The 21,824-nt window shown below is 40.1% G+C and overlaps 1 protein-coding gene across 2 annotated transcripts in view; it reads right to left on the bottom strand.

Moving 5' to 3' along the window:
* The window catches only part of AMBRA1 (autophagy and beclin 1 regulator 1), a 415,934-nt gene that overhangs the window by 179,314 nt on the left and 214,796 nt on the right, over positions 1 to 21,824 (bottom strand). For both annotated transcript variants that reach the window (XM_060261137.1, XM_060261136.1), the window contains one exon: positions 12,041 to 12,151. In XM_060261137.1, coding sequence (XP_060117120.1) covers positions 12,041 to 12,151 — 111 coding nt within the window. The remainder of the gene's footprint in view (positions 1 to 12,040; positions 12,152 to 21,824) is intronic.

The following is a 21,824-nucleotide window of genomic DNA, read 5'->3' as shown; positions in this document are numbered from 1 at the left end:
TAAAAAGCAAAATTGTAATATAGTTTGTTTACAAGAAGTGCATATCAAACAAAAGGATTACAAATTTTTATGGAATAAACAATTGGGACTAGAATTTTATTCATTGGCTGAACAGAAGAAAAGGGGAGTGATTTTCTATATTAAACAAGAATTGGAGCCGAAATTAGTGTTTAAAGATAAAGATGGAAGATTTGTAGCAGTAGAAATAATATTAAATGCAAAAAAAAGTTGTTATTGGGACTTTATGCACCAAATAGTGCAAAGGATGCTTTTTAAAAAGACATTATACAACTATTTGATGAACTGACTTATGACCAAGTTTTGATAATGGGGGACTTTAATGGAACAATTAAGAACACACTGGATAGGTCTGGGGGTAAAAAAAAATAATAAGGAAGGAAAATTGTTAAAGTCTTTCTTTGAATTGGTCAAACAAGAAAATTTGGAGGATATATGAAACTTTTTCCAGAATTGACATGTTGTGGGGCACTAAAGACTTAGGCCTTATAACAAAAAAAAAATAGAGATTTTACCTAAGATTGGGGCTGACCATAACCCAATAATGTGGATTACAAAATTGTCTAAGAAGCTGAGAAAATGGAGATTGAATGAAGATTTACTACAGAATAAAGAAATAGTGACATCTCTAGAAAATGAAACTAAAGCTTTATTCCAAATAAACGATAAAGAGGATATAGAATTTCAGACGGTTTGGGATGCTTATAAAGCAGTAATGAGAAGAATATTGATTACATTGCATAACAAAGATAAGAGGGCAAAAGAAAAACAGATGTTGGACATTCAAAATGAAATAAACAAAAAAAGAAGGGGAACTGAGAAAAAGGCCAGGGAAAAAGAAAATTATAAGGGAGATTACAATATTACAAACGCAAATGAGACAATTGTTAAATAAAGAACTGGAATGGCATCTGAAAAGATTGCAGTAGAAATCTTTCGAGGGAGCAAACAAACCCGGAAAATATTTGGCCTGACAACTGAAGAAAAAGAGAGAAAGTAAAATTATTAATAAAATTGTGGTGGATGGAAGAGAGGTGTAGATCAAGAAGGAATAAAAAGAGAATTCTTTAAGTATTATGCCAAGTTATTTAAATGTGTTAAAATAAGAAAAGAAAAGATGGATGAGTACTTACAAAAGATAAAAATAGCACCCTTAGCAGAAAATATGTGAAAAGTTTTGAACGATCCAATTGACAAAATAGAAATTAAAGCAGCAATTAATGCAATGAAAAATGGAAAAGCACCTGGGCCAGATGGATATATAGCTAAATTTTTTAAAACCCTCAAAGAGGAATTAATCCCGAAACTTCAGAAATTGATGAATATGATAAGAACAAAAGGGAAAATACCAAATATGTGGAAGGAAGCTGTTATTTCATTGATTCTAAAGGAAGACAGAGATGTCACAAACGTAAAAAATTATAGACCAATTTCATTATTAAATAATGACAATAAATATACAAGAATCTTGGCAGAACGGTTTAAACAATATTTGATAAATTTTATAAAGTAAGATCAAGCAGGGTTTCTTCCTGAAAGGCAAATAAGAGACAATATCAGAACTGTTTAAAATATTGTATAATATTATGAAAGACATCCAGAAAGGAAGTAGCATTATTCTTTGCGGATGCAGAGAAAGCATTTGACAATTTAAATTGAGATTTTATGTTTGCAGTAATGGAGAAAATGGAGCTGGGAGAAAGCTTTATAAGAATGATAAAAGCAATATATACTGAACAACGTGCAAGGCTATGTATAAATGCTGATCTTACAGAAGACATGATAATTAGTAAAGGTACAAGACAAGGTTGTCCACTTTCCCCACTGTTGTTTATGACACTTGAAATATTACTGATGCAAATTCAAGAAGATAAAGAAATAGAAGGATTAAAAGTAAAAGGATTTACTTAAAAATACAGAGCATTTGCGGATGATATAATGTTTATAAATGAAAACCCCATACAAGTCACACCTTTGCTGTTAGATAAAATACAAGAATATGGGGAGTTAGCGGGACTTTGTAGTAATAAAGAAAATAAAATTTCTATGTAAAATATGCAAATAAATAAGCAACAAGAATTGCAGAGACTAACGGGCTGTGAAGTTACCTCCAAGGTAAAATATTTGGGTGTGGAGATAACAATGAAGAATACTGATTTGTTCAAAAATAATTATGAGAAGCTATGGCGTAAAATTGATGAAGATATGTTATAGTGGAATAAACTTAATTTGTCACTGTTGGGTAGGATAGCCGCAATTAAAATGAATATTCTACCAAGAATAATGTATTTGTTTCAAACTATTCCAGTTGTGAAAGATAGTAAAAAAATTTAATAGATGGCAAAGAAAAATTTCAGAGTTTGTGTGGGCAGGGAAGAAACCAAGAATTATAATGAAAATTTTAACATGCAAAAGAGACAGGTAGATTTCAATTACCAGACTTAAAATTATATCATGAAACAATTTGGTTAGTATGGATAAAAGAATGGATAATGTTGTTAAACAAAAAACTCTTAGCGTTGGAAGGTCATGGAAATAAATTTGGCTGGCACGCTTATATGTATTATGGGGGGGGAAAGACAGCTTTTTTTCTCACCATTATATAAGAAACAGCTTGCTAAATACATGGATGAAATATAAGAAATATGGAGATGAGAGAAAACCGTTATGGATAGTGCCAGCCGAAGTGATAAAAATAACAGCTGAGACGGGTGAAGAAAAGTGGTTGTCATATAATCAACTATTAAAAATACAAAGTGGCAAAATAGAATTGAAAACTGCTGAAGAGCTGAATAATAAATATGATTGGTTTCAAATGCAACAAATAAAGAGCTGGGTGGAGAATGATATTAAAACTGAAGGAATAAGAAAAGAGTAAATAGAAATGAAAAAAGTTCTGCTTGGAGACAATGAAAAATTAATTTCAAAATTATATACATTTCTTTTAAAATGGTCTACGGAAGATGAAGTAGTGAAATCTCAAATGATTAAGTGGGCAATTAATGTAAATAAAGAAATACAGATGGAAACTTGGGAATATTTGTGGAAGAACTCTATGAAGCTTTCAACGTGTCATAGTATTAAAGAGAACTGTTTTAAAATAATGTATAGATGGTATATGACTGCTAAGAAACTTGCAAAGATGAATAATAAGATGCCAGACAGATGTTGGAAATGTAAAAAACATGAAGGTTCTTTCTACCATATATGGTGGACTTGTGAAAGAGCAAAAAAGTATTGGCAGATGATTCAACAAGAAATTTCTAGGATCTTGGGATATGAATTTAAGAAAGTTGCACAGACTTTTATGTTGAGATTACAAATGGAAAAATTTCCAAAAGAAGACAGAACTATAATTTGGTACTTGCTTTCAGCTGCTAGGACATTATATGCGCTGTTGTGGAAGCAAGAAAAAATACCAGAGAAATGGGATTGGATTGTAAAAGTAATGGCATGGAATGAAATGGACAAATTAACAAGAATTTTAAGAGACTATAATTTAGAAGTTTTTAAGATGGAGTGGAAAAAGTTCAGAAGATATGTAGAAAAAGAGTGGAAAATAAAAGGACATTGGACAATTTTTGATAATGATTAAGTCTTAGAAAAAAGAAGAATATTAATTTTTGTTTTTATTAGTTAAGGATACCTTTAAACATTAGTACTTTAAGTAAATAACACTGGAGGGGGTCAAGTAATGGGGGGGTAGAAAGTAATATATGGGATAGATAAAAGAAGTTATTAATGATGCAAGAAATATAATTTGTTACCATATGTTACCAAATAAAATTGTTTTAACAAAAAAAAAATCTACCGCTTGAATATATTTTAATTACAATTTCCCTGACTTTCCCTGACTTAAGACCAATTTCCCTGAGTTTCCTGACCAATTTCCATTTCCCTGACTTTCCAGAAAGTGGCAACCCTGAATTGGGTCCTCCTCGTCTTTTTCACTGTAATCATGCTCTCGTGATCCAGTCTTTCTCAGTAGGAAAGCAATGTGAACTATTTAAAGAGGAATAACAACAAGCCAGTGAAGTGGATTAGGCTGAGAGTATGTGTCCAGACCAAGTTCACCCAGTAAATTTCCTTTGCAGACTGGGGATTTTGAATTTAGACTTCCCAGACTGTAGGCCAGAGGTGTCAAACCCATTTGTTATGAGGGCCAGATCTGACATAAATGAGACCTTCTCAGGCCAGGCCTTGTGCGTCATAAAATGTAATGCCAGGTAGTGGAAATATAAACTTTATAAAGAACGCAGACAAACACAATTAAAGATTTTTTAAAAAACCTTAAAATAAAACATGCTTAAAACATTAGCACTCCTTGGTCTTAAAGGTGCTTTCTATGTATCTCTCTCATGAGATCCAGGGAGCCGGGCAAAGGAAGCTCTGACTCTTTCCTTCCTTCTGCAGGGGACCAGTAGGGGGAGGAGACTTAGCCAATAGAAGGAAGAGAGGCTTGGTTCAGGAGCTCTGCTGTGCGATTGAGAACAAAGCAAGCTCTCCCTCCCCCCTTCCTCTCCAAGGGAGGAGCCTCAGTCAATGGAGAAAATAGAGGCTTTGCTCCGTAGCTCCTGTGCGATTGAGCAAACCTGGCAAAGCAAGCTGTGATGTAGAAGGAAGCAAGACAGAGGGAGAAGGAAGCAGATGACAGCCAGGCTTGTGACTGAGCAAGCCTGGCAAAGCAGCTGTGATGTAGAAGGAAACAAGAGAGAGGGAGAAGGAAGCAGATGACAGCCAGGCTTGCGATTGAGCAAGCCTGGCAAAGCAAGCTATGATGTAGAAGGAAACAAGAGAGAGGGAGAAGGAAGTAGATGACAGCCAGTTGCTCCGGGGCCTGATTCAGCTCCCAGGCCGCATGTTGGACACCTTTGTTGTAAGCTGATACTGACTACTATACATTGCTGTCTCTTTATTGCACTGTCACATAGGAGCTGGAGGGAGGGAGGGAGAGAAGGAAGGAGGGGGGAGAAAGAGAGTGAGAGAGAGACAGAGATCAAGTCTAAAAGAAAACAGCAGAGCATTGTGCTTGGCAAAGAATCCATCTACCTAATTACCAACCAACCCTCCCTCTGAAGAAGTAGTGTAGGAGAGCTTATACCTGAAATAAAATGCTGCAGTCTTAAAGGAGCTACAGGACTCAGACTTCACTCTCTCTCCTGGACAGGAGTCTCTCTCGCTCTTTGCCTCCCTCTCTTAGCCTCCCAAACGAGGGGCCCTCAGCCAATGGAGGGAAGGGAGGCTTGGCTTGGAAGGAAGCAGCAAGCAGCAGAGGGAGCTAGGCAAAAGCAAGCTGCAATGCAGCAGCAGCCCCAAAGAAGGAAGCAGGAGGGAGCCAGTTACTCATGGAAAGGGTAGGAGCCCAGTAGCTGGTATGAGAATTAATTATCAGAAAACCAAGACTATAGTTAAAAATATGACAAAATCACGAAGTTTGGAACTGTTGGAGAAATCCGGCTTTCAACTTGAGAAAAAAGTGACCTATCTGGGAGTACAGCTAACTAACAGATGTAGTACCTTATTTGAAGACAATTATGTGAAGACCCTAAAAAAGGCTGAAAAAAGCCTTAATACGTGGAAGAATTTACAGCTATCCTTACTGGGCAGGATTGATGTAATAAAAATGTCTATTTTACCCAAATTAAACTTTCTATTTCAAACCATACTGGTGCCAGTTAAAAAACCGTTTTTAAATATACTTAACAAACTGCCATCACAATTTATCTGGCAGGGCAAAAAAACTAGGATTAAACATAAAGCTCTACAAGATTTGAAAGAAAAAGGAGATTTGGCCTTGCCTGATTGGGAACTGTACTATAAAGCAAGTGTTCTGGACTGGATTAGAGACTGGGTGCTGCTGGAAAATAAAAGGTTGCTTGTTTTAGAAGGACATGAGCTTAAAGTAGCTTGGCAAGCATTTTTATGGTACCAAACAGAAGGGCATACATATTTTAGAAACCACTTATTGAGGAAAGCTTTGATTTCAGTATGGGACAGAGTGAAGAAAATAACTTATACAAAGATTCCAAAATGGATTTCACCCACAGAAGCTTTCAGTCAGCCAAATCTCTTGATATATGACAAAATACCTAGATATGAAGATCTTCTGAGTAAAGATGGAAGATTGAAAACAATGGAAGAATTGAGCACACAAAATATCTTACTGGATACAATTAAAATCAAGATATACAAAAGACAAAAAAATAGCTTCTTCTTACAAACAAGCCTTCTTACAAACAAGCTGGGTCCCATGCTCAGTACTGGGTCCCATGCTCTTTAACTTGTTCATAAATGATTTGGAGTTGGGAGTAAGCAGTGAAGTGGCCAAGTTTGCGGATGACACTAAATTGTTCAGGGTGGTAAGAACCAGAGAGGATTGTGAGGCACTCCAAAGGGATCTGTTGAGGCTGGGTGAATGGGCGTCAATGTGGCAGATGAGGTTCAATGTGGCCAAGTGCAAAGTAATGCACATTGGGGCCAAGAATCCCAGCTACAAATACAAGTCGATGGGGTGTGAACTGGCAGAGACTGACCAAGAGAGAGATCTTGGGGTCGTGGTAGATAACTCACTGAAAATGTCAAGACAGTGTGCGATTGCAATAAAAAAAGGGCAACACCATGCTGGGAATTATTAGGAAGGGAATTGAAAACAAATCAGCCAGTATCATAATGCCCCTGTATAAATCGATGGTGCAGTCTCATTTGGAGTACTGTGTGCAATTCTGGTCACCGCACCTCAAAAAGGATATTATAGCATTGGAAAAAGTCCAGAAAAGGGCAACTAGAATGATTAACGGGCTGGAACACTTTCCCTATGAAGAAAGGTTAAAAGGCTTGGGGCTCTTTAGCTTGGAGAAACGTCAACTGCGGGGTGACATGATAGAGGTTTACAAGATAATGCATGGGATGGAGAAAGTAGAGAAAGAAGTCCTTTTCTCCCTTTCTCACAATACAAGAACTCATGGGCATTCGATGAAATTGCTGAGCAGTCAGGTTAAAACGGATAAAAGGAAGTACTTCTTCACCCAAAGGGTGCTTAATATGTGGAATTCACTGCCACAGGAGGTGGTGGTGGCTACAAGCATAGACAGCTTCAAGAGGGGGTTAGATAAAAATATGGAGCAGAGGTCCATCGGTGGCTATAAGCCACAGTGTGTGTGTGTGTGTATATATATATATATAATTTTTTTGGCCACTGTGGGACACAGAGTGTTGGACTGGATGGGCCATTGGCCTGATCCAACATGGCTTCTCTTATGTTCTTATGTTCTTATTAGAATCTAATGAGAAATTAATATCTAAGATGTATAATTATTTGTTGCAAATTAGAATGGAGAAAGAAATCATAAAAGAATTTATAGCTAAATAGGCACAGAACTTGGGTCATAATATTGCCCGTTTTAACATTTTTATTAAGTTTGAATATAAAAAGGGTAGGAAATGCGGGGTTACAGAAGTAAAAAAGGGAAGGGGATACAAGATAGAAAAACATAAACAAAAATACAAAGAGAAGCAGTATATATACCTTACATTTCTACCTCAAGACAAAATACCAAATTCTTTCTACCTGAAAGCCTTAAAATTTTACCCAATATAGCCCTTTAGTTCTACAGTCTTCTTATTTTGTTATATACTTTTAACTATTCTGTAGCTTATAATATAAATCTAAAAAAAAAAAAGTATTATTATTATAAACTTTTCATCTTCAGTACATACTAGGCTTCCCAATCCCCAAGTCCCAGCGGGGGATCCCCCGGGTTTACAGGCTTCCCCTCGCCCCCAGCCAGCTGGCCGGCGGGGGAAACCCCGCCCCCTCAGCCACCATGAAGCTCTAGGTCTTGGGCAGGTTTAGAAACCTGCAAACAAGTCCCTTTCAAAATGAGTGTGTGTCTCTGTGCCTTTAAAGTTGAGCAGGAAGTACTTCATGGGAAGGGTCAACAATACAGTCCCTCAGCTTGTTTTGCTTTCATTTCAGAGCAACTGTGTGTGTGTGTGTGTGTGTGTGTGTGAGAGAGAGAGAGAGAGAGAGAGAGTGTCTTTTCAGATGTGGTTGTGGAGGAACCAGACACCCAGTAAGTGTGTGAGTGTGTGTGAGAGAGAGGGTTGACAATCCCCAGGTTTGGAGCCCCCCCCCGCTTTAGGGAAATCTGAAAGTGGCGGGGTGGGAAAGAAATGTCTACTGGGTAGTTATTCCCTATGGAGAATGATTCCCATAGGGAATAATGGGGAACTGATACACGGGTATCGGGGGTTCTGGGAGGGCTGTTTTTTGAGGTAGAGGCACCAAATTTTCAGTATAGCATCTAGTGCCTCTCCCCAAAATACTCCCCCCCCCCAAGTTTCAAAGCGACTGGACCAGGGGGTCCAATTCTATGAGCCCCAAAAAAGGTGCCCCTATCCATTATTTCCTGTGGAAGGAAAGCATTTTAAAAGGTGTGCTGTCCCTTTAAATGTGATGGCCAGAACACCCTTGCTCCTGGCTCCACCCCAGTGTATCCTGGCTCCACCCCCAAAGTCTCCTGGCTCCATCCCCCAAATCCCCAGATATTTCTTGAATTGAACTTGGCAACCCTAGTACATACAAATGAGAAAAGCAGAAAAACCAACCCTGAAACTGAGCTGACTGGTTAAATTTAGCATTGTAAGCCGCTCTGAGACTCTTCGGAGTGGAGGGCGGGATATAAATCCAATATCTTCTTCTTCTTCTTCTTCATCATCATCATTAAAAATAAAAGCTAACTAATTGGTTTAACAATATTAGCAGTTAATATAAGCATAAAAGGTCAATATAGTTCCTTTATACTTAATGTTAATTTACTTACTTTTGGAAGAAAGAGAAAGCAAAAACATAGTTTATCTATTTCGTTATAGACAGTTTCCCTTGTCAGAAATGTCAGGAGCAGACTTAAGATTACAAAATATAACCTGTCATTACAATTTTACCCAAATTGACTTTTTATCTACTTTAAACATGTAGAATTCTTTAAAAATTTTGGAGCCTATAAATCCTATTTCATAGTGCTCTGAAAAACACAAGTTAATATGCAATAGTTACCTCATCTCCCATACTTGTTTATTTTTAGGTAGATAAAACCCCATACAAACTTTAGCCCACTCTTAATTACATTGTTCTATTTAACTTCCATAGATAATTATAACAAACTGAAAAAAGGCATCCCAATTCTTAAAGCCTCATTTGCCATTACAGAAACATTTCTTAGCCCCTTTTATTGGTTCAATATTAACCAGCTAGATGTAAAAAAGTGGAGCAAAAAACTCCCCAAAACAGTTTAAAATCTCTTCTTTTTGAATGCTTTTCAAAATTTGATCATCTTGCTGAAATTTTTCTTTTCTCCTTTTGATATTTCCATTCGTTTTGCTGAAAGTGGTACGATCACCGCTTCGTCACTTCCTCCTGTGCAAGCTATAGTCAATGTTGATTTCTGTTTCAACTTTATAACTATGCAGGCTGTCTCCATTTTGATTTTCTTCCAGACCTTTCCCAACGGATCTTTAGCTTTTTTTTCTCAGCTTGATAGACATCACTGGGGACTATTTATTACTCTGCTCATGTAGATTTTCATTTTCGCTGTACTTCAAAATAAAAGTCTTCATCTGTTGCATCAACTCTGCTAAATGACCAAGTTCCTGCTTTAAGGAGGTTATGTTAATCATAGTATCACACGCTTTAGTTTGAACTGCCATTTCTCCCACAGAAAAAACTCAGTCTGTTAATCAAAGTTAGAGAATAGTTCAAAGACCAAGTTAACCTGTTTCCTTCAGCTTCAAATTTTCCTCCTGAATTTCAATTGTAACCATTTCAGTCCTAATTAAGCATCACATACATTTCTCTTGTAAGCATATCCCGTTTTTGTTCAGACCGTGTTGTAACCAGAAGGTGATCTCCTTGACGCTTATTTATTTATAAACCAAATCAGTTCAAATATCTTTGCTCAGTCCAGTTTAAATTGTTGAAAGTTTTCCAATTTGTTCTTTGCTTTTTGAAGCCTTCCTTGCGGAGAAAAGGGGGGGATTTTCCTCCTCTGCACCTTTCTTTTGGAACAGTTCCAATTGTTGTTATGTTAAAAGATCCATTAACCGGTATTGTTAGAAAGCTGACTTACTTTCATGGTAGAATTCCAGTGATTAAGGTAGAAGAATGATGCATCAGAAGCTTATTGAAAGAGAGAAGCAGTTGGGCAATCACTCTTACTACCATCATGGCATTCTTGGCAGCAGGAGCACCAGAGCAGACAGGAAGAATAGGGAACAACCGCCGTTGTTTCTCTGGGTTCTGCAAAGTTCCTTGCTAACAGGGGGCCCCCCAAGGCCCCCTTCAGGATGCTACGGCTGTAGTATCCCTCCTACCGCCCGATTCGGGGGGGGGGGGGCTCAATGGAGCCAAGCTTCTCCGACCACCTCCGAGCTCGAGGTGCTAAAACTCAGGAAAACCCATAATATTGAATTAGAACATCGGTTGCAATTGAGGAAAACAAATGTTAAAATTACAAAATCTGTATCTTTTAAAGAAAATTTGTACAAAATGTTTTATTGATGGTATATGTCACCAGAAAAAATGGCAAAAGTAAATGAACGTTAAACATGTGAAAAGCATGTGGGTAGTTTTTATTATATGTGGTGGTTATGCAAAACAGTGCAGACTTACTGGGCAAAAGTACATGAACTTTTACAGAAAGTTTTAAAGATGACTGTACCCTTTAAAACTGAATTATTTTTGTTAATTATGATGACACAAATAACCAATAAGAATTGTAAACATTTGATAATACATATTGTAACTACAGCTAGAATAATTTTGCCAAACACTGGAAGAAGAGAGAAGTACCAACAATAGAAGAATTGACACAGAAAATATTAGAAACAGCTGAAATGGACATATTGACAGATGTTTTAAATAATAAACCTAAGCAAGAAGTGTTGGAGAGATGAACTCCTTTCTATGAATGGATAAAGAAGTAATGAAAACAGGACTGCTTTATAGAGATTAAAGGTGTTGAAATGTTATTCTTATACCTAGTTCACACGTTTATCACCTATGAGTTGAAAGAAAGTGAAGACATTTATTGTTTCAAGTAGTATACTATATCTTCTCATCCCTCCTTCCCCCTTCCCCTTTTTTCCCTTTTCCCTTCCCGCCAGTGTTTTTACCCTTCAGTATATTCATAACTACAATAAAATTCTTCGAAACGGAAAGGATATGAGCTCTGCAAGGGCTGGATCCAGCCTGTGGGCCATATGTTTGACATCCCTGTTATAGATTATTGTAATAATGGTGAAAATCTCTCTTCTCACAGAAGGACTGACTACTCTGCATTCTAATCTTATTCTAGCAACCAAGGTCCTTGCATGAAGCAATTCAGGTGTGAAGGCAAGCACAGAAGATGCTACAATGTTAACTTGTCATGAAGAGATAAGAAAAATCTCCATGAGAAGCAGGAAGATAGCATATTTATTAAAAGTAATCTAACCTTTAAATGAAAGAGGACTGACTTTTTTTTTACAGTCCCTCTTGATATGCAATGAAACCACCACTTGATAAGACTAGAAACATTCCCACATTCCCACTATTGTACTAGTTGCCTTGGTAACAGAGCTGTTCCCTTCCCTTTTCTCCCTACACTACAGGTAATTTAAGCAGAGGGCAAAACAGTGGCTTTGAGTGATGTTATCACTGAGGCAAATCTGACTGGCTATTTGGCACTATGATGCCCTCTCACTCCTCCTTTGTCCTTAATGTATATGAATCACTAGGTAGGAAGGAAGATCAGTGTTGCAGTTCCTCCAAAGATATCACAGCAAAAGCAGAGACTAAAAAACAATAGCTACAGTAAAAGGATGGCCTGTGAGGTAGGGTCACCCTTTTATTTCAAAATATGACAGCATGACTTTTTGGGAAATTTAAAAGATTGAGATCCAAATGGTATTAATTATATGCACAGCAATATTCTCTCCTCCAGGATAACGAGTTACATCTGAAATTTGGGGGAGGGTACTAGCTTACCATTGCTTATTTCAGGTAAGTCAAATTTGGTGAAATCCCACCACTGAAGCCGGTAAGTGGTATTGGCAATATTGCTGGCCACAGCAGACTGTCCGTCTCCAATCACAGCTCCTAGAAGAGGAAACAAAGGGGGGAGGTTGAGAAAAGTTAAACCAGAAGAATCAATTTAGACATCACATATACTCTCCAGGAGATTAAACACGGAGGTCTTTCTGGTCTAATGGCTGAAGTTTTTTAACTGATTTGAAAAATCAGAAAGGCCATTAGAATAGAATGAATTGAGGCCAAAACAGAAAAGCGGACATTCCTAAACACACACTAACCTTGTCAAATGGTGAAAAAAAGGTTTTGAATAAACATGGTAACTAGCAAGAAATTACCAGACTATTCACCCAGGTACAGTGAAGACACAAATGCATAAGCAACAGATGTACAGCATAATATTGTGCTAAAATCAACAGCAAGGCAGCTAATGCAGCAATTTAACAGCAAAAAATAACTGTGAACTTCAAAACCAATACTGTAAACCTCAGGAGGTCCCTAAAAATGTTTTTGACCGGAAGACAGAAATAATCTAATTGCTCTGCTTTTTCAAGATGTTTTTGAGGAATCTAGTTCTGCTACCATTAAAAGTCAGAGTATGAGGCCAGTAAAGAATATGGATTGGTACAGTATAGAAATTTTGATGTTTCCTGGTAAGGAGAAGATGAAGACTGACTATGTTCTTCTCATTCTGTACTTCACTCATTAAGGCTAAGGAGGCAGGATACTTCAGTAGCACAAGAACACTATTTAGGATTCCACAGCTTCAAGAAATATATAATACTAATATCTAGCAGATGAAGACCACAAACTACAAATAGTATTATAATCATGATGCTAATTTATTGCAGTGTGAGAAGGACCCACAGAATGTGTGAGGAAGGACTGCTCCACCACTTCTCAGTTCTTAATGCCCCCTCACACCAGTGTCTCCCGTCCCTTCACCCCACATCTTCGTCCTTGCAGCCAATCTCAAAGAACTCTGTGGTTCCTTTTTGCAGTGTTTGTATATTCAAAGTATAAGCTTTAACAAGGTGCCACTGGATTCAAACTTTGTTCTACTGCTTCAGACAAACACAGCTACCCATTTGAATGCATATTCAAAGATATCACTGGTACACTGTGTTGTTCCTTTTTTACCCCACATTTTGTATTCTTCTACAAGCATTGGGTTTTCCCCAACTCTGCAGAACTATCTACTGTAGTGGTCTCACTGTGCAGGTTATTTGATTCATTCACATAGATACACCAGTGTCTGTGTGATAAATCCTGAAGCTAACAACAGAACAACTCTAGATAGGACACTATTCTTATGAAGAAGGCTTTGTTTGTAAAAGACAATTGGTCGCTGATTTTTAGGCACGGGTTCCTACGTATATGAGGAAACAGAGGAAGCTGGAAAATATATGCATGAAAGCTCCTTTGGATTTTATTATCTTGAATAGGCTGATATTTCTGCCACCTTAGCTACATTGCTACTGACTCCAGGTAGCCAGAAAACGAAAGGTCAAATAAATTCCTGATGTGTCTTGCTGACAACTTCATTTTCCAGAATGTGGAGTGGGAAACAAGGGGATCTGCTATCTTGGACTTGATTCTTACCAACAGGGAAAAACTGGTTGACGAGGTGGAAGTAGTGGGCACCCTGGGCAGTAGCGACATGTAATTTTGGAATTTACAGTCTTGGGGAAGGGAACAGCAGCGTGTAGTCAGACATATAGGCAGGACTTCAGGAAAGCAAATTTCAACAAACTTTATGCTGGGTAGAATCCCATGGCCAGAAATACTTATGGAGAAGGGAGCTGAAGAGTGTGATATTGAAGGCACAATCACAAATTATTCCTATGAGAAGAAAAAATGGGAGAAACCTAGCCAAGATGGCTCCATAAATAGCTCTCTAAAGTCTTGAGAAATAAAAAAGACCCATTTAGGAAATTGAAGAAGGGACTTCTAACTGATGATGAATATAAACAAATAACCAGTGCTTGTAGAGAGAGAGAAAGTTAGGAAAGCTAAAACTCAGTATAAGCTTAGGCTAGTGAGACATGCTAAAAGGATTGTTTTCTTATGTTCAAAGTAAGAAAAAGAGCAAGGACATGGTAGGCCTACTGCAGGGACACGAAAGTGAAATATTAAAAGGTGATGAAGAGAGGGCAGAACAGTCTTCTCTTGTGAGGATAAAGATTAGACATGGTCAAAACAACATAAAACAAGGAAAGGGAGTTGCAGTCTACAATTGGCATAGGGGTAGTACATAAACACCTAGTTTCTTTAAATGAAACTAAGTTCTTGTGGCCAGATGAACTGCATCTAAGGGTACTAAAAGAACATGTGGATGTAATTTCTGAGCCTCTAGCCATTATCTTTGTGAATTCATGGAGAACAGGTGAGATGTCAGAAGACTGGGGGCAGGTAAATGTTGTCCCCATCTTCAAGAAGAGGAAAAAGTAACTACCTGGAGAGCCAGTTTGGTGTAGTGGTTAAGTGTGCGGACTCTTATCTGGGAGAACCGGGTTTGATTTCCCACTCCTCCACTCACACCTGCTGTTATGGCCTTGGGTAAGCCATAGCTCTGGCAGAGGTTGTCCTTGAAAGGGCAGCTGCTGTGAGAGCCCTCTCCAGCCCCACCTACCTCACAGGGTGTCTGTTGTGGGGGAGGAAGGTAAAGGAGATTGTGAGCCACTCTGAGACTCTTCGGGGTGGAGGGCGGGATATAAATCCAATATCTTCTTCTTCTTCTTCTACCTGGGTAACTTCCGACATGTCAGCTTAACGTCTATACCAGGAAAGGTTTTGGAACAAATCATCAGTCAGTCCTTGAGCATTCAGAAAGGACAGCTGTGACTACTAAGAGCCAGCATGGGTTTCTCAAGAACAAGTCATGTCAGACTAACCGGATCTCTCTTTTTTTTTTTAAGTTACTACCTAGCTGGATCAGGGGAATGATGTAGACATAGCTTATCTTGATTTCAATAAGGTTTTTGATAAGGTTGTGTGTACTGTCCTTGTTGACAAGTTGGTAAAATGTAGTTTGGATCCTGTTACCATTAGGTAGATCTGTAACTGGTTGACAGATCGCACCCAAAGAGTGGTTGTGAATGGTTCCTCATTCTCTTGGAGAGGAGTAACAAGTGAGCGCCTCAAGGATCTGTCCTGGGGCCTGTTTTGTTAACATCTTTATAAATTATTTGGATGAAGGAATAGAGGGAATGCTTTGCAGATGATACTAAATTGGGAGAAGTTGCTAACACAATATAAATAGAAATTTATTATTATTATTATTATTATTATTATTAATAGAAGACAGAAACAAGATATAGGATGACCTTGACAGGTTGGAAAACTGGGCTAAAACAAATAAGATGAATTTTAACAGATAAATAAGAACATAAGAGAAGCCATGTTAGATCAGGCCAATGGCCCATCCAGTCCAACATTCTGTGTCACACAGCGGCCAAATATATATATATATATATATATATATATATATATATATATATATATATATATATATATATATATATATATATATATATATATATATATATATATACACACACACACACACACACACACACACACACACACACACACTGTGGCTAATAGCCACTGATGGACCTCTGCTCCATATTTTTATCTAACCCCTTCTTGAAGGTGGCTATGCTTGTGGATGCCACCACCTCCTGTGGCAGTGAATTCCACATGTTAATCACCCTTTGGGTGAAGAAGTACTTCCTTTTATCCGTTTTAACCTGTCTGCTCAGCAATTTCATCGAATGCCCATGAGTTCTTGTATTGTGAGAAAGGGAGAAAAGTACTTCTTTCTCTACTTTCTCCATCCCATGCATTATCTTGTAAACTTCTATCATGTCACCCCGCAGTCGACGTTTCTCCAAGCTAAAGAGCCCTAAGCGTTTCAACCTTTCTTCATAGGGAAGGTGTTCCAGCCCTTTAATCATTTTAGTTGCCCTTTTCTGAACTTTCTCCAATGCTATAATATCCTTTTTGAGGTGCGGCGACCAGAACTGCACACAGTACTCCAAATGAGACCGCACCATCGATTTATACAGAGGCATTATGATACTGGCTGATTTGTTTTCAATTCCCTTCCTAATAATTCCCAGCATGGCGTTGGCCTTTTTTATTGCAAACGCACACTGTCTTGACATTTTCAGTGAATTATCTACCATGACCCCAAGATCTCTCTCTTGGTCTGTCTCTGCCAGTTCACAACCCATCAACTTGTATTTGTAGCTGGGATTCTTGGCCCCAATGTGCATTACTTTGCACTTGGCCACATTGAACCGCATCTGCCACGTTGACGCCCACTCACCCAGCCTCAACAGATCCCTTTGGAGTTCCTCACAATCCTCTCTGGTTCTCACCACCCTGAACAATTTAGTGTCATCCGCAAATTTGGCCACTTCACTGCTCACTCCCAACTCTAAATCATTTATGAACAAGTTAAAGAGGATGGGACCCAGTACCGAGCCCTGCGGCACCCCACTGCTTACCGTCCTCCACTGCGAAGACTGCCCATTTATACTCACTCTCTGCTTCCTATTACTCAGCCAGTTTTTGATCCACAAGAGGACCTGTCCTTTTACTCCATGACTCTCAAGCTTTCTAAGGAGCCTTTGATGAGGAACTTTATCAAAAGCTTTCTGGAAGTCAAGGTAAACAACATCTATCGGGTCTCCTTTGTCCACATGTTTGTTCACCCCCTCAAAGAAATGTAACAGGTTAGTGAGGCAAGATCTTCCCTTGCAGAACCCATGCTGAGTCTTCCTCAATAACCCGAGTTCATCAATGTGCCTACTCATTCTGTCCTTGATAATGGTTTCTACCATCTTTCCCGGTATTGAAGTCAGACTGACTGGCCTGTAATTTCCCGGATCTCCTCTGGAACCCTTTTTAAAGATGGGGGTGACATTTGCTACCTTCCAGTCCTCAGGAACGGAGGCAGATTTCAATGAAAGATTACAGATTTTTGTTAGAAGATCCACAAGTTCAACTTTGAGTTCTTTCAGAACTCTCGGATGTATGCCACCCGGACCCGGTGTAACGTTCTGTAAGTTTGAATAGGTTTCTACTTCCCTACATGTAAGAGGAGGTGGGTAGCAACACTCTACAGTAGCTGAAAGCTTTGAGCTAGCTTTAACAGCAGCCCCAGAAAAATGTGTTAAAGCAGTCATTGTAGGAGTTACAAAAAACAGACCTGTGTGACAAAACTATAGTGTCACACAAAGTATTCCTTTACTCTGCTCTGGTTAGACTTCACATTGAGTATTGTATTTAATTTTCAGCACCACAATTTCAGAAGGATATAGAAAAGCTGGAACATGTCCAGAGGAGGGCAACGAAGATGGTGAGGGGTCTAGAGACCAAGTCCTTCAAGCAAAGGCTGAAAGAGCTAGGTATGGTTAGCCTGGAGAGGAGATGACTGAGAGGTGATATGATCACCATCTTCAACTACTTGAAGGGCTGTTATATAGAGGATGGTGTGGAGTTGTTTTCTGTTGCCCCAGAAGGTCAGATAAGAACCAATGTGCTGAAATAAAATCAAGTCAGGTTAAAATGAATAAAAGGAAGTACTTCTTCACCCAAAGGGTGATTAACATGTGGAATTCACTGCCACAGGAGGTGGTGGCAGCTACAAGCATAGCCAGCTTCAAGAGGGGATTGGATAAAAATATGGAGCAGAGGTCCATCAGTGGCCATTAGCCACAGTGTGTGTGTGTGTGTGTGTGTGTGTGTGTGTGTGTGTGTAAATTTTTGGGCCACTGTGTGACACAGAGTGTTGGACTGGATGGGCCACTGACCTGATCCAACATGGCTTCTCTTATGTTCTTATAAGAGTTTTTGGCAAAACATAAGGAGAAATGACCTGACAGTTAGGCTTTAGTTGACAAGATGAGGTCAAATAGCTTAATACCGAATCCAAACAAAACAGAGATAATGATGGCAGGCAACATGGAATGGTGTGATAGAAAAAAAACCCAGAAATCTACCTGCCTGGTCAGGTTATGCTAGAGCCCATTTTGCTCCAGGTAGACATGTTACTGGTAGTCAGGAGCAACGTTCCCTCTAAGCTGTGGAGTCTTGTGAGCAAAAATTCTACTTTATGAGCTACTGGCATTAAAGTTGTGAACTACTGCATAAGTTAGTGTGCTCTGGGGTCATCCTTTCTGAGCTAATACAAAAATATGTGAGCTAGTTCACACTAGCTCATCTTAAAGGGAACACTGGTCAGGAGCACTTTTTTAGAAAATTCATCTGTTGCAGAGACTGTGTTTCATTCTGGAGAAGAGGGATTTTATCACACTGGTCTATGTTTTTTGTAACTCCTACAATGACTGCTTTAACACATTTTTCTGGGGCTGCTGTTAAAGCTAGCTCAAAGCTTTCAGCTACTGTAGAGTGTTGCTACCCACCTCCTGTTACATGTAGGGAGGTAGAAACCTATTCAAAGTTACTGTGCACTAACTGCATTGGCTGCCAATTTTGAATCAAATCGAATGCACTGGCTATTACTTTTAAAATCCTTCACAGCTTGGGTCCCATATAACTTTAGACAGCTTCTCCCCAGTCAATGGACGCATTTATAGTGGAGGCTCTGGTTTGTGAACTCAAACCATTTGAAGTGAGTACATCTGGTTTTGGATTTTGAAAGCTCCTCAACTTCTGAAGCTGTAAGGATCTTGTGGTTTTTGAAAAGGATATAAAAACTTATTTTTGAAAACACCTATGGCTGTAGAGAATCTTGGTTGTGTAATATCTGTTGCTATAAAGGCATTACAATCAGTGATTTATGAGTGTTATTTTAGTCAGTTATTGCTTTATAGTTTGACTGGAACTGCCTTAAGCCTTTTATAGGCAGCATATAAATTTGTATTTTCCCTCTCTTTAAATGCCTTTGTACACCTAATTTCCCTTTGAAACTTAAACTGTTTTGATTGGCTTCCAGTTTCAGTAAATTTCTTATCTGCTTATTTAATCTTCAATTGAAAATTACAGGGAATTTCACACTTTGGTCCAAAATGTTTCCCACTACCTGACATAATTGCCTTCTGTGAACTCTTGGAAACCAAGCACACAGCTAAAACATTTTTTGAAAAAGTGAACGACCCTTGGCACTTACCGTGAGGGGTCCTTCTCCTAAGAGGACAGGAGGACATCTTGGGTGTTTCCCACCGTCCAATCAGGGAGGCAGGAATCTTAAAAAACTTCCCCTTCCTGTGGATGTGGGAACCACCCTCCTTCCAGTTCGGGTGACTCCGAGAAGCAGTAAGGAACTCTTGCAACCATCGCTGCTATGAAAAAAGGTGAGCTAACTGGTGGTCGGTACAAAAACTTGGCATGAGCCTCCCAAACCGACTGAAATAAACTCGTATAGAAACTGAGAAAAAAACATGTAAACTACAGGTAGCCTGTGTTAAAGAGTAATCAACAGCTGTAGGTGAGACTACAGGAGAAGAAGTTAGATCCAGATACATAGATGCTGCCCAGGGTAGGACGATAGAAGAAGGGGAGGGCAAGATGTCCTCCTGTCCTCTTAGGAGAAGGACCCCTCACGGTAAGTGCCAAGGGTCGTTCTCCCTAAGAGGCGGAGGACATCTTGGGTGCTCCCATAGCAGTATGTCATACAGGGTGGGATCGTCCTACTCAGGCAGCACGTGTTGCAGGATTCGTCTGCCAAAGTTGCGTCCGCCGACGCATATGCGTTCAACTTATAGTGTCGGATGAAAGTGGAGATAGATGCCCACGTAGCTGCCTTACACACCTCCTCTATGAAGGCATTCCTGTTGAAGGCAGCATTGGTGGCCGCACTCCTGGTTGAGTGTGCAGTGATCCCTGGTGGTACTTGAAGGTTTAACGCCTTATACGCCTCCGATATACACTGCTTGATGGCGTAGCTAATTGCTGATTTGGACATCTTCTGTCCCAGTCTAGGAGCCGCTATATTAATGAACATGAAGTCTAATTTTCGGATAGATTCAGTTTTGTAAGATAGACCTTAATTGCTCTTCGCACGTCTAAGGTATGCCATGTGCGCTCCTTGGGATGCTTGGGATCCGGACAGAAGGATGGTAAGTTGATCTCTTGACTCTGATGGAATCTAGAAGAGACCTTCGGTTGGAAGGTAGGGTCCGGATAGAGGACCACCTTGTCCTTGTGGAACACACACACAGTTCCCTCTTAACCGATAAGGCCCCGATCTCTGAAACTCTTCTGGCCGATGTTATTGCCACCAGAAAGATGGTCTTCATACGCATGAACTTTAGGAATACAGAACTTAAGGGCTCGAAAGGAGGACCTGTTAGGGCCGAGAGTACCAGGTTCGATCTCCAGGTAGGAAACCGATGTACTTGTGGTGGAGAACTCATGGAGGCTCCTCTAAGGAAGCGTCGAATATGGGGGTGAGATGAGAGGTCCATGCCGTCCACCTGCTGGAGAACTGAGGATAAGGCTGCCACCTGACGTTTGAGGGTAGCTGGCTTCAATCCAGAATGGAGACCGTCCTGAAGGAACTGTAGGATCTTGGGGACAGAAGGATGCAACGGGTCCACGGCTTTTCTCCGACACCATCTGTGGAAGGCTTTCCAGGACATGTCGTAGATCCGCGTTGTGGAGCTTTTTCTGGATGCTAGGATGGTGATCGTCACGTCACTTGCATAACCAGATCTAGGAGAGAGCGCCGTTCAACCTCCAAGCGGTCAACCTCAGCCAGTCTGTATGAGGATGCCACACCGGGCCCTGTAACAGCATGTCTGGACAGATTGGTAAGTGAAGCGGCTCCGCTACTGACATCTGTTGGATTGATGAGAACCAGTGACGTCGCGGCCACCAGGAAGCAACCAGAATGACGTCGGCCCTTAGCAGCCTGATCCTTCTGAGCAACCTCGGAATGATCGGGATTGGGGGAAAGGCGTATAGAAGGCCTTGCGGCCAGGGAGAAGTTAATGCGTCCGTGGCCTCCGCTTGGTAGTGGTAGTACCTCGTGTAGAATCGAGGAAGCTGGTGGTTCTGAGAAGACGCAAAGAGGTCCAACACCGGCGGGCCGAAGCGTTAAGAAAAGCTTCTTGTTGGGAGACCACTCTCCCGATTGAATGCTCTCCCGGCTGAGCCAGTCCGCCTTGATATTGCAAGTCCCCTTGATATGCTCCGCCCTTATGGACTTTAGATGTCTCTCCGCCCATTCGAACAGTTTCACGGCCTCCTTGCGAAGGGAAGTCGACCTGGACCCCCCTTGATTGTTTAAATAGGCCTTGGCAGCGATATTGTCCGTTCGCACGGAGTTCCAGAAGGTTGATGGGAAGACTCGCCTCCTCGGGTGTCTACTGGCCCTGGGTAGGTATCTCGTTGAGGGTCGCCCCCCAACCTGAAAGTCTGGCGTCCGAAAGGAGCTGTATTTCCTTCTCTACGAGGAACGTTCTCCCCTGACGCAGGTTGTGGTCCTTCGTCCACCACAGGAGACTCTCCTTGACCTTCTTGGGAACAGACAACGACATAGGGCGCTTCTCCATGATCTGGATCTGATAAGGGCGCAAAAACATCTGAAGTTGTCTGGTGTGAAAAGCGACCCCATTGAAGCGCCTCCAGATTTGAGACTAGAAGACCCATAAGTCGTGCCAGGGTCTGGAGAGATGACAATGGTTCCCGCACTAACTGGAGCACCAATGCCTTGGTCCTCAGTATCTTGTCTTCTGGGAGGAAAACAGAATTCATCCTTGTATCGATG

This window comes from Heteronotia binoei, chromosome 21 (assembly GCF_032191835.1).
Source record: "Heteronotia binoei isolate CCM8104 ecotype False Entrance Well chromosome 21, APGP_CSIRO_Hbin_v1, whole genome shotgun sequence".
Classification (NCBI taxonomy): Eukaryota; Metazoa; Chordata; class Lepidosauria; order Squamata; family Gekkonidae; genus Heteronotia; species Heteronotia binoei.
Note: the sequence above shows the minus strand (reverse complement) of the source record. Positions and strands in the feature narration are given on the sequence as shown.